Raw genomic sequence first — 18,102 nt, 5'->3', positions numbered from 1 at the left:
GGCCAATGCAGGGCATGGAATAACTGCTCGACTGGAGTTCGGAAAGGAAGGAATAGTTCATTTGGTGGGACAATTCGGAATAGGTTTCAGCAGACAATTAATGGGGATGGAGGACTTCTTAGCTGCCAGAAAATCCGGCCCAAAGCCTTCAAACCCACTTCCTAGTGCGATGGCACGCTCCTTCCTAAGCTACCACTGGGAAGGTAGGGCCGCCCCGCCCACCGTAGTGAGGAACTAGCCTGGTACGGAAATGCCACGACAGGGCTCAGTCCCGGGCTGTCAGTCTCCACTTTCTACGAGCTCCTGCGCGCTCCGATCCAGTCCTGCAGGTACACAGCCGGCTCGCGGAGTCTGCAGCTGAGCGGGGCGCGGGCGGGACGAGGCAAAGGCAAAAACGTGCGCGACTGGGCGGGGGGCGGCGCTCGGGACTCCCGGGCGGCCCCTGACCGGCAGGGCGACCTTGGGGGAGCGGACTCCGTCTGTGGGCGAGGGTGTGGGGCCCTTTGCCATATAGGTCTAAGCCGCCTTCTCCCGAGTGAGCACGTTTCCGTTTAGACGGCCAGGCCCAGGAGGCTCCTGAGGCTAAGGACGCGCAGGCAAGGCTGCGCGGCACGCACGGTGGGCACCTGGGCGCCACCCCGGGGAGCGGCGGCCGCGGGCTGAAGCGGGCCGGGCGGCGAGCTGCGGGGCAGAAGGGGATGTCCCTGCGCCCCCCAAAGGGGGCGACCGGGCAGCCTGGAAGAGGGGGCCCGCCCCGAGGCCCGCACTGCCCCTCCCGACCCCTCCCACTGATGCCTCTCCACCGGATTCTGGAGGTGGGCGCTCAGAGCAAGGGCGGGGCAAGGGAGGGAGCAGCCTTTGGGGGCGCGTCCGGATACATCTGGGGCCAAAGCTGGAGGCCTCCGCACGGAGAAGGGAAGGCTAGAAGCCTAGCTGGGATCTCTGAGATTCAGAGGTCGCAGAACCCTGGCCTCGTGCCGGGGGAGGGCGCGCTGCGCCCCTCTCCATCCCTCCCTCTTTCCTCCTCGCAGCCTGTAGGGGATTATGCTGTTGTTGCTGCTCTGCGTCGCGTCCACCGCGCTTCCACGATTTATCAGAGCAGGTACGTTCGGTTGGTTCGGGTCTCAGTGGCCCCCCTCCCTCCCTGCCACCCTGCTGCTCCGGGCGAGCCCCTGTGCAGACCTCCTGGGGGATCGCGGGAGCCCGGAGCCCGGCCAGTGACACTCGCCCCAGGGGTCCAGGCAGAATCCCGCGGGAGGCGGAAACGGCAAGTTTCAGCTCCAAGGGTCTGATGCCCAGCCCCAAGCATCCCCTTGGAGCTTTGAAGTGACTTGAAGAGAGGGAGGAGTTGGGCAAATTTGCAAGTCAAGGCTCGAGTTAAAATGCTCAACCAGATGTATAATACTGTCTGCTTTATATGACAAAGGGACATGTTAGACCCAAGGTAATGGCAAAGAAACCAGCTGCAGAACAAATTACTTCCAAGAAACACTAAGCAATTTGTTAGAAACGAACTTTAAAGCGAGCGGATTGTTCAACAACCCTTTTGCGGAGGAGATACTTATACCTTTTATTGGGGACGGATTGAATTAACCGGGTAGCCTAGCAGAAGGAAAACAGGTCTAGTGGGGCCCAGAATAGGAACGTTTTACTCTGAAGGAGGAAGATGAAGGAATTAAGGGTCTTAGAATAGAAGGGAAAGAGAGGAATCGTTCCAAATGGGGAGATCACTTGTGGAGCGGGAGGACTGAATAAATTCCCTCTTATGGACATATGTGAAGGACTTCGGGTTATGCTTTCCCATCAGCAGACTGATTTTAGGAAACTCCCATACTGAGAAAACTCTCACATAAAATTTCAAATCAGCAAGAAAATTGAGGTATTTGTGGAAAGTAATAATAACCAACACTAGCGCTCTCGGTTGTGGTTGTTTTTTTCCTTTCTTTCCCTAGATGCTTGCGAGGACGTGAGTATGCAGGAGACTGTGTCAGTAGGCCAGCCTACGGCTTTTAACTGCATATACCCTCTGCCAACATCTGGGAAGGTAGATGCAACGTGGTATAAATATCCTAGAAAAATCCCAATATCCAGTAACATACAGTCTAGAATCCACCAGGACCAAAATTGGATTTTGTTTCTCCCTGTGAAAAGGGTGGACTCTGGGATCTACCACTGTAATACAAAGTAAGTTCCTCATTCATGAGAACTCTCTCTCTCTCTCTCATTCATATACATATATATACACATAATATATGTATAATATTTATATAATATATAATTCTTTTAGAAATACTCTTGATAAACTCTTAATCAATGTAGAAAACAATGAGAAGAATATAGTTTTGTAATTGTTACGAGATGGTTTCAATGAGCAGATTTTAAGCAGAACAGATTTGTAAATCAGTTGTTGGATCGTGAAATGCGTCATCTCCTGTCGATGTGATGTCCAAGGCCAGACCAGCTTACAAAGCCTGTTTAATCCCAGTATGATTGCTGCCTTCTTTCTTGGAATGCCAAAAGTTTTTGTGACAGGTGGTACTTTCATGGAAGAAAGTAAACATGAATTCTCACAGATCTTTAATATACAGATATGATACATGTTTCATAAACTATATATTTTTACTTTGAAATAATTCATATCACATTTGCAAGAATTGTATAAAGAGCTCCTGTCTACCCTTTATCTAGATTTCTATTATTTAACATTTTGCCACATTTCCCCATCATCCCCTGTGTATGTTACATACAGTATTTTTTCTAAACCATTTTTTTCTAAATCATCTCAGTTGTATGCATCAGGTGCCTCTACCCCTTAATATTTCAATGTGTATTTATTTCCTCTCAACAAGAATATTCTCTTACATCATCACAGAATAGTTATCACGTTCAGGAAATTTAACCATCACACAATACTTTTATCTACTAACCGATTTGTATTCTAATTTTATCAATCTTCTCAATGATGACTTTTGTAAATGTTTTTCTTCCTTTTCCTGTGGAAGATTCAGTCCAAGATCATTGCATGGCATTTGGTCGCATGTCCTTTTAATCTCTTTTCATCTGGAACTGATCTTCAGCCTGTTTTGTGTGTGTGACACTGACATTTTTAAGAAGTACAGGCGGGGCTTCCCCGGTGGCGCAGTGGTTGAGAGTCCGCCTGCCGATGCAGGGGACACGGGTTCGTGCCCCGGTCTGGGAAGATCCCACGTGCCGCGGAGCGGCTGGGCCCGTGAGCCATGGCCAATGAGCCTGCGCGTCCAGAGCCTGTGCTCCGCAACGGGAGAGGCCCCAGCAGTGAGAGGCCCGCGTACCGCAAAAAAAAAAAAAAAAAAAAAAAGAAGTACAGGCGATTATTTTATATTGTATCTCTTAATTGGGGTTTGCCAAATACTTCTTCATGAGTCGGTCCAGGCTGAGCCTCCTTGGCTGGAATACACTATGGAAGCGGTTTGCATTCTCTTCAGACAGCACAGTCAGAGACACCTAGCATCTGCGTGTCCCTGCTTGGTGATGTTCATTTTGTTCACTTGGTTAAGAGGTCCTCCCATGTTTCCACCATCCGAATACTTTTTTTTTTCCTTTTGTAATGAATGACTTGTGAGATGTATGCTGTCTTGTTTGAGCCAGAGGGTTTGCACAGGGCTTGGAAGAGGATTTGGAAATATTTGGAGATAAACAGAATTATTTGGTTTTGTGACTGTGTGAGTTTATGAGGTTTCAATCTGTTGTTTTCTTACAGTGATACAAACATCTGTCCCAGAATGCAAGTCAACCTCACTGTATTTAAAAAACATTGGTGTGGTACTTCCGGAAACAGTCAACCGAATGTTCCAGATGAGTACAAACAGATTTTATATGTTGGAAAAGATGACATTCTTATATGTCATCTGAACTTCCCAAACAGTTTTGATTTGGATTCAGTAAAGTGGTATAAGGTAAAAAAATAATTTTCCTATTGATATTTTCCTTCCTCTTCTTTAAAACCTACTTGTCCTTTTAGTTTAAGTTGTACCTTTTAAAGCAGAACTGGTAAAGAGAGAGATTTGTGTACGTAAGATTCGTTAGCTAATTGCTATTGACAATTTAACGCTGTTAATTACTTATTTTCTTAATTTGTAGTTATTAGAGCTTGGTCATAGCTTATTATTGGAATCCACCCCTCCCCCAATTATTCTGACTTTTCAGACTATCCTTTGTTATTCTTTTTAATTAAGATTAATTAAGTAGTTTCTTTGAATGGGTAGTACACGCATAGGGTTCAAGAATCACGAAGCATCAGAAGGCATGCCCCAGAAAGTCCCCTTCCCACTCCTGATCCATATTTGCCCAGGCCCATCTCACCTTCCCTGACATGTGGCTGCTGTTATTGGCTCCTTGCAGGCCTTGCATTATTCTTGTGCAATGCCATACAAGCAAATAAAACTATACCTCCTAGTCCTTTCTTTTTTTAATGAAAACAGGGCATCCTATACTCACCTTCCTACACCTTATGTTTTCACCTTCAAACCTTCTCTTTTCTTGACTGCACTGGCAGATAATAATGGAAAAGGCATAGTCCTCGGCACAGAGGTGCACAGGCGAGGTATTTAATATCTGAATTAGTTCTCCCCCAGCTCTGCTTGTTAGCGTTTGCCGGTACAATCATCTGGGTCATGAGTACTGTTTGTGGGAAGGTTTTTATTTACTGTTTCAATTTCTTTAATGGTGGTAGGATTATACAAATTTCTTATTTATTCTTGAATGGGTTCTTGTAAGATTGTTTTCTAGGAAATTGTTCATTTCATTAAACGTCTCAAATGCTCCGGCATGAAATGGTTTATCATTTCTCTGCTTTTAATGTCTGCCTCTGTAGTAAGGTTCATCTTTTATCCCCATTCCAATATGTTTCTCTCTGCCTCTGTCTCTGTCTCTGTCTCTGTCTCTGTCTCTGTCTCTCACACACACACACACACACACACACACACACACACCCTCTCTTTCTCCTCACTTGATTAGTCTTATAAAAGATTTGTCAGTCAGTTCTATGACTCCTTTCAAAGCACCGATTTTTTGCCTTTGGCAGTCCTCTCTGTTATGTATTTCACATTCATTTAGCTTGTTTCTGTTTTCCCCTCTCATAAGGAATGTGGCAATGAATGCCCTTATCTTGTATTTTATTTTATTCTCATTTTTTTTCTTTCCCATGATGGTTTATTACAGAATATTGAATATGGTTCCCTGTGCTCTACAGTAGGACTTTGTTTATCTATTTTATATATGGTCGTTTGTATCTGCTAGTCCCACACTCCTAATTTATCCCTCGCCCCGCCTCCCTACCCCTCTTTCCCCTTTGGAAACCATAAGTTTGTCTTCTATGTCTGTGAGTCTCTTTCTGTTTTGTAAATAAGTTTGGTTGTATCATGTTTTAGATTCCACACATAAATGATATCATATAATATTTGTCTTTCTCTGTCTGACTTACTTCACTCGGCATGATAATCTCTAGGTCCATCCATGGTGCTACAAATGGCATTTTTTTCATTTTTTTAATGGCTGAGTAGCATTCCATTGTATATATGTGCCACATCTTCTTTTCTCATTCACCTGTCGATGGACATTCTTTCAGTGAAATCCTCATGTGGTGAATCAGTTGGAACGGCTTGAGTATGGTGCCACGTTGATCATTAGGCTATTGCAGAAATTGAGTTAGGAAGCGGGGATCATCGAGAGAGCGTGTGGGGCTTCCCTGGCGGCGCAGTGGTTGAGAATCCGCCTGCCGATGCAGGGGACGCGGGTTCGAGCCCCGGTCCGGGAAGATCCCACGTGCCGCGGAGCAACTGGGCCCGTGAGCCACAACTACTGAGCCTGCGCGTCCGGAGCCTGTGCTCCGCAACAAGAGAGGCCGCGACAGTGAGAGGCCCGCGCAGCGCGATGAAGAGTGGCCCCCGCTCGCCGCAACTAGAGAAAGGCCGCGCACAGAAACGAGGACCCAACACAGCCCAAAATAAATTAATAAAATTTAAAAAAGAAAGGAGAGCATGTGAAGTAGAACGGATAGAGTGAGGGGGAAGGGGAGGGTGAGCTGGGGGAGGGAACTCATTCCTGCTGCCCCCGATTGTCCCTGTCAAGTGGAGGGAGATGTTGTGTGGAGAGGGTGAAAGAGCAGACAGGCGAGCAGGTGGGAGAGAGAGTTGAAGGAGATGCAAAGACTTTCTACGGGGCTTCCCTGGTGGCGCAGTGGTTGAGAATCCGCCTGCCGATGCGGGGGACGCGGGTTCGTGCCCCGGTCCGGGAGGATCCCACGTGCCGCGGAGCAACTAAGCCCATGAGCCGTGGCCGCTGAGCCTGCGCATCCGGAGCCTGTGCTCCGGACTTTCTACGGTGAGGACCATGGATTTGTTTCTGTTTGTGTGTTTAGCTCCTGTCGTGCTCATCTGGTTGTAGGGGTGTAGGAGAGGGATAGCAGGATGAACTCAGCATGGGGCTTTTCTGGATGAATACACTGGAAGCATGAAGGGTTTCCTTAATCCTTGAGGACTTAAAAGGGGGTCATTCAAGGAATGGCCACGTGAGTCTAGTTTGGACAGGAAAGGAAATGATGCCTGAAGGATACTGGTGATTAGGAGAAATTAGAGGGCTCCAAGGGCTGATCCAAGTTAAGATGGAAAAATGGGTTGAATGGCTAGGAAGTTCACCATATCACATGATAGATGTGGCGGGTACAGGCTCCCCGTCCATGGGGAGGCTCTTTATACTAGAGAGGTTACAAAGCTATTGATAAAAAATAAGAACAAAGCACCCAGAACCACACCCTACGTTTTCCTAACCTATAGCTAAGGTTCTGGACGTGGTGCAGTTTCTGCAGCTGGCTTCACCGAAAAGCTAAAGTGAGTATGGTGATCTTCGGCTTTTCTTCCGGACGTGGGCTTTCTGCCACAGAGTTCCGGGGCCCAGTCTCCAGCTTCATGGGAGCTGAGAAGCAGTAGGCATGTCTTCTGACTTCTTGTTGGTGTGGCTCCACCAAACGTGCTGGGACTTCACTTGCTGCCGTTGCGTAAGTGGCAACTCCCGGTCCCTGACTTGCAGGTGGTGTATCTCAAAGTCTCGATGCCCACCAGCAGGATGGTGGTGGAGGAAGCAGCTCTCACGCGAACTAGTTCTGCAGTGTGCTTCAGCACCTCATATACTGTTTTAAATCCTTATACTGAGATAGGTTCCCTCTATGCCTACTTTCTGGAGAGTTTTTATTATAAATGGGTGTTGAATATTGTTGAAAGTTTTTCCTGCATCTACTGAGATGATCATATGGTTTTTATCCTTCAATTTGTTAATATGGTGTATCACATTGATTGATTTGCATATATTGAAGAATCTTTGTATTCCTGGGATAGCACCCACTTGATCATGGTGTATGACCCTTTTAGTGTACTAGTATTTTGTTGAGGATTTTTGCATCTGTGTTCATCAGTGATATTGGACTGTAGTTTTCTTTTTTGTGTGTGTGACATCTTTGTCTGGTTTTGGTATCAGGGTGATGGTGGCCTTATAGAATGAGTTTGGGAGTGTTCCTTCCTCTGCTATATTTTGGAAGAGTTTGAGAAGGATAGGTGTTAGCTCTTCTCTAAATGTTTGATAGAATTCTCCTGTGAAGCCATCTGGTCCAGGGCTTTTGTTTGTCGGAAGATTTTTTTTTTTTTTTTTTTTTTTTTTTTTTTTGCGGTATGCGGGCCTCTCACTGTTGTGGCCTCTCCCGTTGCGGAGCACAGGCTCCGGACGCACAGGCCTAGCGGCCATGGCTCACGGGCTTAGTTGCTCCGCGGCATGTGGGATCTTCCCGGACCAGGGCACGAACCCGTGTCTCCTGCATCGGCAGGCGGATTCTCAACCACTGCGCCACCAGGGAAGCCCTGTCGGAAGATTTTTAATCAGTTTCAATTTTAGTGCTTGTGATTGGTCTGTTCATATTTTCTATTTCTTCCTGGTTCAGTCTCATAAAGTTGTACTTTTCTAATAATGTGTCCATTTCTTCCAGGTTGTCCATTTTACTAGCATATAGTTGCTTGTAGTAATCTCTCATGATCCTTTGTATTTCTGCAGTGTCAGTTGTTGCTTGTCCTTTTTCATTTCTAACTCTATTGACTTGAGTCTTCTCCCTTTTTTTCTTGATGAGTCTGGCTAATGGCTTATTAATTTTGTTTATCTTCTCAAAGAACCAGATTTCAGTTTATTGATCTTTGCAATGGTTTCCTTCATTTCTTTTCAATTTCTTTTATTTCATTTATTTCTGATCTGATCTTTATGATTTCTTTCATTCTGCTAACTTTGGGATATTTTTGTTCTTCTTTCTCTAATTGCTTTAGGTGTAAGGTTAGGTTGTTTATTTGAGATTTTTCTTATTTCTTGAGGTAGAACTGTATTTTTATAACCTTCCCTTTTGGAACTGCTTTTGCTGCATCCCATAGGTTTTCGGTCATCGTGTTTTCATTGTCATTTGTTTCTAGGTATTTTTTGATTTCCTCTTTGATTTCTCCAGTGATCTCTTAGTTATTTAGTAGTGTATTGTTTAGCCTCCATGTGTTTGTATTTTTTACAGTTTTTTTCCTGTGATTGATATCTAGTCTCACAGTGTTGTGGTCGGAAAAGATGTTTGATACGATTTCAATTTTCTTAAATTTACCAAGGCTTGATTTGTGACCCAAGATATGATCTATCCTTGAGAATGTTCCATGAGCACTGGAGAAGAAAGTGTATTCTGTTGTTTTTGGATGGAATGTCCTATAAATATCAATTAAGTTCATCTTGTTTAATGTGTCATTTAAAGCTGTGTTTCCTTATTTATTTTCATTTTGGATGATCTGTCCATTGGTGTAAGCGAGGTGTTAAAGTCCTCTACTATTTTTGTTTCACTGTCGATTTCCCCTTTTATGGATGTTAGCATTTGTCTTATGTATTCAGGTGCTCCTATGTTGGGTGCATAAATATTTATAATTGTTATATCTTCTTGGATGGATCCCTTGATCATTCTGTAGTGTCCTTCTTTGTCTCTTGTAATAGTCTTTATTTTAATATCTATTTTGCCTGATATGAGAATTGCTACTCCAGCTTTCTTTTGATTTCCATTTGCATGGAATATCTTTTTCCATCCCCTCCCCTTCAGTCTGTATGTGTCCATAGGTCTGAAGTGGGTCTCTTGCAGAGAGGATATATATGGGTCTTATTTTTGTATCCATTCAGACAGTATGTCTTTTGGTTGGAGCATTTAATCCATCTACACTTAAGGTAATTATCAATGTGTATGTATTTATTACCATTTTCTTAATTGTTCTTGGTTTGTTTTTGTAGGTCTTTCCCTTCTCTTGTGTTTCCCACCTAGAGAAGTTCCTTCTTTTGTTGTAAAGCTGGTTTGGTGGTGTTGAATTCTCTTAATTTTTGCTTGTCTGTAAAGGTTTTAATTTCTCCATCAAATCTGAATGAGATTCTTGCTAGTTAGAATAATCTTGGTTTTAGGTTTTCCCCTTTCATCACTTTAAATACGTCTGCCACCCCCTTCTGGCTTGCAGAGTTTCTGCTGAAAGATCAGCTGTTAACCTTATGGGGATTCCCACCACAGCAGCTCAGGCCTGACACCACGCCGGAGCACAAAGACCCTGTCAGCCATACAGCTCAGAAGAAAAGTGAGACAAAAAGAAAGAAAAAAATAAATAAATGAAAAAAATTATTAAAATAAAAAAATTTTTTTAAATAATAAAAATAAAAAAGAAGAGAGCCACCAAACCAATAAACAGATCCACCAATTGATAACAAGGGCTAAAAACTAAACTAAGATAAACATAAAAATCAGAAACAAATCAGTCACAGATAGTCAAACTCAAGTTTCAGTTGCTCCCAAAGTCCACTGCCTCAATTTTGGGATGATTCATTGTTTATTCGGGTGTTCCACAGATGCAGGGTACATTAAGTTGATTGTGGAGATTTAATCCGCTGCTCCTGTGGCTGCACAGAGAAATTTCCCTTTCTCTTTGTTCGCACAGCTCCTGGGGTTCAGCTTTGGTCTTGGCCCCACCTCTGTGTGTAAGTCACCCTCAGGCATCTGTTCCTGCCCAGACAGGACGGGGTTAAAGCAGCTGCTGATTAGGGGGCTCTTGCCCACTAGGATCAGGCAGGAGGGAGGGGTAAGGTAGTTATAATTGGAATGCAGGGCTAGCCTGCAGGGGCAGAGGCCAGCATAATGTTGCAACAGCCTGAGTCTGCCATGTGTTCTCCTGGGGTACTTGTCCCTGGATCACGGAACCCTGGCAGTGGCAGGCTACACAGGCTCCTGGTGGGGGGGGGGGTGGTGTGGAGAGTGACCTGTGCTCGCACACAGGATCGTTGGTAGCTGCAGCAGCAGCCTTAGCATCTCATGTCCGTCTCTGGTGTCCGCACTGATAGCCGTGGCTCGCGCCCATCTCTGGAGCTCGTTTAGGCAGTGTTCTGCCTTCTGTGGGCAGCGGGGAAGGAATCCCCTCTCCTCAAACACCCCAAAACAATGGTCTCTCACCTCTTAGCAGTTCCAGACTTTTTCCCAGCCTCCCTCCCAGCTAGCTGTGGTGCACTAGCCCCCTTCAGGCTGTGTTCACACAGCCAACCCCAGTCCTCTCCCTGGGATCTGACCTCTGAAGCCTGAGGCTCAGCTCCCAGCCCCCACCCACCCCAGGGGGTGAGCAGACAAGCCTCTCAGGCTGGTGAGTGCTGGTCGGCACCGATCCTCTATGTGGGAACCTCTCTGCTTTGCCCTCTGCGCCCCTTTTGCTACACTCTCCTCTGTGGCTCCGAAGCTTCCCCCCGCCACCCTCCGTCTCCGCCAATGAAGGGGCTTCCTAGTGTGTGGAAACTTTTCCTCCTTCACAGCTCCCTCTCCAAGGGGCAGGTCCCGTCCCTATTCTTTTGTCTCTGCTTTCTTTTCTCTTTTACCCTACCCAAGCATGTGGGGATTTTCTCGCCTTTTGGGAAGTCTGAGGTCTTCTGCCAGCATTCAGTAGGTGTTCTGTAGGAGTTGTTCCACATGTAGATGTATTTTTGATGTATTTGTGGGGAGGAAGGTGATTTCTACGTCTTACTCCTCCATCATCTTGAAGGTCCCCCCCAGAATGGTATATTTTTATTTTTAAGAATTTAGAGACAGAGTAGTTCTGGATAATGACAAAATCCAGCTGTGGCAGGGAGAATTGAAGACTCATAGGAGTAGAGGTGGTCCTTGAGATTGAAGGTGTTCCAGAGGAGAAGGTTCAGGTGTTAGAACATCCATGTTCATAGATTCTGAAGTATCCATATTTGGAAAAGCAGGAATGTCTCCTTTTTTTTTTTCAATTCCAAATTACTCCTCAATACAATGGTTTCTGCCCGACCACCATACTGGATCTATAGTTGCTGAGTTACTACTGGCTTCCCAGCTGCCAAATCTAACATTCATTTCCAATCCTCATCCTGATCTTGATCTCTTGTGGTGTCCATCACTGCTGGACATGCCCATGAGCTGAGAGCTTCCTCTTCTCTCCCTTCTGAAACTTACTCATTCTTTATCTCCCCACTCCCTGGCTTTTCCGTAGTAATCATTACTGTGTTCTCATTCTCTGTGTTTGGGTCTTAGATTTTAGGGGTTCCCAGTTTCAGCCATGGTCATCTTCAGTTCTTTGATTGCATTCAGGTGGAAGGCTCATAGGATCATCGCACACAGATGGCTCCCAAGTCTCTCCCATCTCCAGATACTTCATCCAACAACCTAACATACATTCCATGTAGACATTCCCATCACACAACTCACCAGATTCACCATGTCTAGAGCCACTTTTTTAACTTAACCTCAAATCTGATCATTCTTCTGTATTTTCTTTGCATTCCATCTCCTATCTAAGGACACTTTTGCATCCCGAAGCTGAGACCACACCGGTCCTGTTCCCTCTCCATAGTCCAAATTTGTCACTAAGGCTGTGAATTAGAACTGCTTAAAATCACTCTTTTTTGTTCCCTTCTGGTTATCCCCAGTATACTGCCTTAGTTCATGTTCTATTCAGCCTTAGTGTATGGAAATAACTTCTTAAAGTGTTCCCTAGTCGTTAGGATTGCCCCATTTTAATCCTCTCCCACACAGCAACCAGACAGATTGTGCTCAAAGACAAATATGCACACCTCGGTCCCTCGCACAGACAGCTTCAGGTGCTCCTCCCCTTTTCATGGTTTTCTATGATTGGGCTCCTGACTCCCTCACCAGTTTCATCTTCATCACTCTCCTATGACCACTACAGCTTAGCCAGGATGCTCTCATCTATTTTGCACCTGTGGACCTTTCTACATGCTGGGTCAGAATTGTTCTTGGTGCTAGAAAGACAAAAATTTTCAAATGTTAGCTGCTAATATTACTAATTAAAATCTTATTAGTGAGATATCACCACTCATTTTTAACTAAAAATCAAAGCCTTCTGAGAATTAAAACTCTAAAATAATGCAGCAGATTACAATAGAGACAGTTCTAGTTACTGAAAAAGGACAGAATGGCTCTTCAGCTGTCTAGGCTAAACTTTAATATGATTAAATAATTGTATGTCTTGAATGAGTCAATCAGAAAGGGGACTGATCAAGATCAGAGCATAGAAATGGAGTCCCAGAGATGGAGCCCACCCAAGCCCCACCAAGAAACAAGGTTTCCATAATCCAAACACTCACACTTTTTGTTTGTCCCTATTCTAAAGGAGGCAACATCACTCATATTATCAGCATCTGACTCTTACTAGTAATTCCCATTCTACTCAGTAAGCAATTATCTGATTATAATTTGTTTTCCCCTATAGGGTGTTTACAGAAAAAATAATATGACTTCTAGAAAGTTATTGTTCACATGATAAATAAATAAACAAATGTTCATTTTGGAATTATTGAGTTTCACCTTCCACGATGGATGCATTCACACTGTTCCAATGGTGGAGAGTGAGTTCTGACCATGGTTGACTCAGTGAGGAGAGACCTCAAAACTTGAACGATTACATCTTTATATAATTAGGGGTTGAATGTTTGTCTTCTCTATGGTAAGGATTGTGAGCTTTCTGAGGAGAGGGACTGCATCTTATTCCTGCATGACCAGGGCCTCTCACAATGCTAGCAAAGAGCAAGAAAAATATTTGAATGAATAAATGGACTCAATTATCCCAGATGTTATTTTGTAGATTGGCACTTCCTGAAGAAATGGGAAAAGGTTTGAGAAAGAGTTCAGGAGTGGGCCTCTGAGATGGAAAAGACGATTCACATGAGAATGTGAGCTTATGACAGGACAGATGAATGGTGAAGCTTGTCCTCTGGGTGGAAACTGAGGAAAACAATGAGAAAGGCCTTCCTGAGACTAACCAGCCTTCAAGTTGGTTTTGTGTGAGGCTGTTTCCTTGTTGATGCAGTGGAAGCCTGGGTGACTTAAGAAGTGACGTGATATCTGCTCCCCTTAACCTTGCTACGTACTTTGACTATTGCTCAGGCCTCCAGATAGAAGGTTGGTGAAGAGTTATTTTGGACCTCGGCAAAGTCCAACCCCTGATAGGTGGAGAAAGTGTGATTGGACCTGTAACACAGAGGACGCAGTCCTTATTTACCTGGGCTTGCAGTCTTGCAAAGGGGCTTGGTGCCATTAGACCAAGGTGGTCCATTGAGAGACGTGGAGGACCTTCCTGCCTGTTCACATCCTCCTACCAAACTCCTTTATGGACCAGGTCCAATCCTTCTCCATAAAATCTTCCTTCCAGCCTACATAGGCCTCTCTCCTCTCAACTCCCAGTAGACCTCATATTTATAGCTCTCACTGTAACCTGTAGAATATTCTTTATCAGTTTTCTGGGGAGATATGTATATATCTTATATAAATATACATATGTCTTCAATTAGATTGTAAATTACCTAAGGTCTAGAGATCACATAAGTTTCTTGTCTCCCCATGGTTCATAGAATGGTGCTAACTAGGAATGTAACTGATACCCCAAAATACTCTTTGAAATGAAAAATATATTTTTTAAATTTAGGACTGTAAAGAGATTGAAGGAGAACGATTTATTTCTCGGAGAAGAAAGCTTTTAGTGAAGAATGTCTCAGTAGAGGATGGAGGGAACTACGCGTGTCAAGCCAGGCTCACATATGCAAAGAAGCAGCACACTGTTTTAAATAGCATTTCTGTGAGCATCAGTAAGTACACTCTTACCCATCACCTTGACTGCCTCTTGGCTTTGCGTGAGAGGTTGGCTTTGGGCAGAAGGGATTCCCAATCTTGATTTTCCTGAGGGTTAGCAGTCCCTCAAACACGTCATTATTAGAATCAGAGGGTAGGGAGAGTGGGGCGAAAGGGCATGGGCCGTTTAGTTTTCTCATCTGAAAAAAAGGAAGACTCAAAATTGTTGGTTTATTCGTGAAAATTAAATGAGATCATGTCTATGGAGGCACCAGGCACCCAGGGTGCCTGGCGAAGTATAGGTATTCAGTAAAGAGCAGACATGAATACCTCAATGATCTTATGCTGTAGTCTTACATTGGTGGCTGAGGGAATTCTTTATAAGATGGAATTTCAAAGGCAAAATGAAGAATACCTTAAGAGATCATTGAGTCCAATAATCTGTATTTTATGTCATTGCAATAAATGTTTATTTATAATCTAGTATATGCCCAAAATTGTTAAAACCTATAATTTAAACATTAAAAAATTCTTTCTTTTATTGAGAAGCTCTCAGCCTGGTTGTAGTGGTGCTAGAAATGTAAATGGATCATCTTAACATTATGTGGTAAGGAGCGTGTTATAGACAGTGTCCAGGGGAGCAGGAAAAAAATCAGAAGTAGCTGCATGGGTGGCAACTAAATACATGGTCTTGGAAGCTTTCCAAGAGGAAATGTCTTCTCAGCTGAATTTTGAAGGATGAGCAGGATTTACAGAAGTAAAGAAGAGGGAGGAGGGGCAGAGAGAAGTGGCTAAGGCAAAGCATGGAAGTGTCTAACATGATAGTTTATGTTGGATCTAAAAGTAATTTTGTTAGAGCATAAAAAACTGTGAGCTGAGGAGTGGTGGGAACTGAAGTCATGGAGTTAAACAGGGGAAAGGTCAAGGGGGCTGGTTATATGCAGGTTTTACCATGAAACGCTGAAGAGCCCTTGGATGAGTGTGAATGCAGAGCCACGAGGCTGCATTTGTGATGGATGAGATCAGTCCTAAGATGGTTTGAGCAGGAGTCGAAGGGGGTCTTGAGGCCTGGAGACCACTTGGGAGGCTGCTGCAACATCTGGATGTAACCATCCGAACTTCGCTGGAAGTGGTAGGAGATTCTTCTTCACTCAGTAATTTAGTGACCCTTTACTGAGTGTCCATCAAGGTCAGGTCCTGTGCTGGGCAGGGAGAACATGATGGTGAGGAAAACAGCCATGACCACTGCTTGGATGGAGCTTTGAAGTCTGAGCAGAAAGGAGAGGCAGAGATTAATCAGATAATTCACAAATGAGATGTATAATTGCCAAGGAGATTAATGCAGTGACAGAAAGGAAAATATGAGATCAAACAGACAAGGACCTGTTGAGAAGGAAGTGGGTCAGGGAAAGCTTCCCAATAATGGTGATGCTGATGGTCAGGAAGCATTAACTGATGAAACGAGTGAGATTTTTCTAGACTGAGGGGGCAGCCAAAGTGAAGGCCCTACAACAAGTCAGACCATGGTGTGTCTAAAGGATGGGAAGTAGGTACGTTGGTGGGATGATGCTGAATAAGGGAGATCACAATAGGAAAAGAGGTTGGAGAAGCAGTCAGGGGCCAACCTTAGGTAGGAACATTCAGTCCAAGGTGGAGAGCATGGATTTTCTCCTAAGAACAATGGGAAGCAGCCAGAGCAGTTGAGAGCAGGAGAGTAGCATGGTGTAACATGTTTCTGAGAGCTCACTGTGGCCACAGAATGATCCCTATAGATAAGAATGGCAGTTAGGAGGCAAGTGCAGAATGCAGGTGAGACATCAGGTAGGCACAGTCATCATGATAGCACTGAAGAAGGAGAGAGGTGGATGGACTCCAGGCATTCTAGGAGGTAAAATCCACAGGTCTTGGTGTCAGATTGAATGTGGGGTGAGGTATGTGGCAAGATCCAGGAAGCTAGGCCTTTTGGATGGTGATACTATTCAAGGAAAAAAGATAACTCTGGAGGAAAACTGGATTTAAGAGTGAGATCATGAGTTTGGTCATGGGTGAGCTGAGCACTTGGTGACTTGAGATGTCAAGTAGGTCATGGCCTATATGGGTCTGGAGCTTAGAGTTACACCTTGCAAAGTCCTTGAACATTAGATGGTAATTGAAGAGGTGGATGTGAATGAGAGTGCCTAGGGAAAGAGTAGAGAGTAGAAAATAGGGTTTAGGTGTAAAGAAAGAGGCACAGACTGAGAAATGCTAAGAGGTAAAATTAGTTTGGCTGGGTAATGATCATATGAAGAGGGTGGGAGGAAAGCTGTTACTTAGAATGACAACTAGATTTTCTATGTGTGTGATTGAGTGGGAAATGGTATATTAACTGGCTGGTGATGACTTCTGTTTGGGACATACAGTAAGTCCCCTACATAAGAACAAGTTCCATCCCAAGAGCATGTTTGTAGGTCCAACAAAGTTAGCTTAGGTACCCAACCAACACAATCGGCTATATAGTACTGTACTGTAATAGGTTTATAATAATTTTCACAAAAATAATACATAAAAAACAAACACACAAAATAAAGAAAACATTTTTAATCTTACAGTACAGTACCTTGAAAAGTACAGTTGTACAGTACGAGAGTTGGCATACAGGGTCTGGCATTGAGTGAACAGGCAAGTACCAGCTACATCACCGCTGCTTTTACACTTGCTTCTGGACATCCTGGGCTTGAAATAAAGATACTGTACTCTATACAGTACTGTACAGTAAAGTACACAAAAGCACAACCACTTGTAGAGGATGCACACATGTGACAATGTACGCCAGACACGTGAACTAACTTATGTGGACACGCAAATGCCAGTTAGCATCTTTGAAAGTTCACAACTTGAAGATTTGTATGCAGAGGACTTAATGTACTGAATTTGAATAGTTTGTAGAATGTGCAAATATTATTGCCATCATAAAGGACATATGGTTTTGCATTTTTATAGCTTCCCTCTTATAACTTTTTCACCTCGCACCCCAAATAGAGAGGAGGCATGTGGGATTCAGAGGGTGATTGCTAAATATTGGTAGACAAATGGGGGAGGGAAGGCGTGGAGAAAGACAAAGGGGTGGGGAGTCAATACAAGGAAGACAGTTATAAAGTTGGGGAGAGGGATGAAAAAGCTGAAGAATAAGGAAGGTCTGTGAAGAATATGGAATAGCAGGGTTGGAGGATGGAGGAGTGGAACCGAAGACAGACCATTAGGGTCACTGTTTCTTTCTGTCTAGGACCCAGGCCAGAGCTTTGCTTATCACCACTGCTTAAGACGTGTACTGGATGACTAGGCAATGAGAATTTATTACACAATCTCATCAGTTTATATTTATGTCAAATATATAATGATGATATGAACTCTCTTAGTAGCCCAGTTTTTAGATTTTCCGCTTAGCAATTCAATTATTTCTGGTTGAAAAATATGCACTTATGGAGTGATATTTTGTGACATCATGAGTTTTGTCTTTTCTTGACCAATGTTTATTGAAGGTCTGCTCAGTACCATGTTTTCTTTATGTTATTATTGCATTCAAGTCGTTGGCATGTTTCTAATACAATTTCATGTGGGTATGATTTCTTAGCAGGAAAAGTGGGAAATGGAAGAAGAATCCCTAAGATCATTTATCCAAAAAATAATACAATTGAAGTAAAACTTGGTGAGTAAACTTATTGAAGCTGCTGAAATCACTAAGGGCAGGAATCAGTAAGTCCACACATCCTTGTGAATGTTTTTGAACTTCAAGAATGAAGACAAATCCCATACAGGTGTATCCAGTTTCCAGCTTTGGATATACCTGAGTTCATCAGGAGAGGTATCAAAATAAAAAATCACAGAGCAGAAGGCTGGGGGGTTGTGCTATGAAAGGTCTGGCTGCAATCACTATGGGTCTAAAATATTACTGTAAATCTGTT

The 18,102-nt window shown here is 43.9% G+C and overlaps 1 protein-coding gene across 1 annotated transcript in view; it reads left to right on the top strand.

Moving 5' to 3' along the window:
- The first annotated feature begins 250 nt into the window (after nt 1-250).
- IL1RL2 (interleukin 1 receptor like 2) overlaps nt 251-18,102 on the top strand; it is a 44,674-nt gene continuing 26,822 nt past the window's right edge. The window contains 7 exon segments of the mRNA XM_059079134.2: nt 251-329; nt 1,032-1,042; nt 1,045-1,102; nt 1,953-2,184; nt 3,740-3,935; nt 14,019-14,178; nt 17,772-17,846. Of these exon segments, the coding sequence (XP_058935117.1) occupies nt 251-329; nt 1,032-1,042; nt 1,045-1,102; nt 1,953-2,184; nt 3,740-3,935; nt 14,019-14,178; nt 17,772-17,846 (811 nt within the window).

Source organism: Kogia breviceps, chromosome 11, assembly GCF_026419965.1.
Source record: "Kogia breviceps isolate mKogBre1 chromosome 11, mKogBre1 haplotype 1, whole genome shotgun sequence".
In the NCBI taxonomy this organism is placed as follows: Eukaryota; Metazoa; Chordata; class Mammalia; order Artiodactyla; family Physeteridae; genus Kogia; species Kogia breviceps.
Note: the sequence above shows the minus strand (reverse complement) of the source record. Positions and strands in the feature narration are given on the sequence as shown.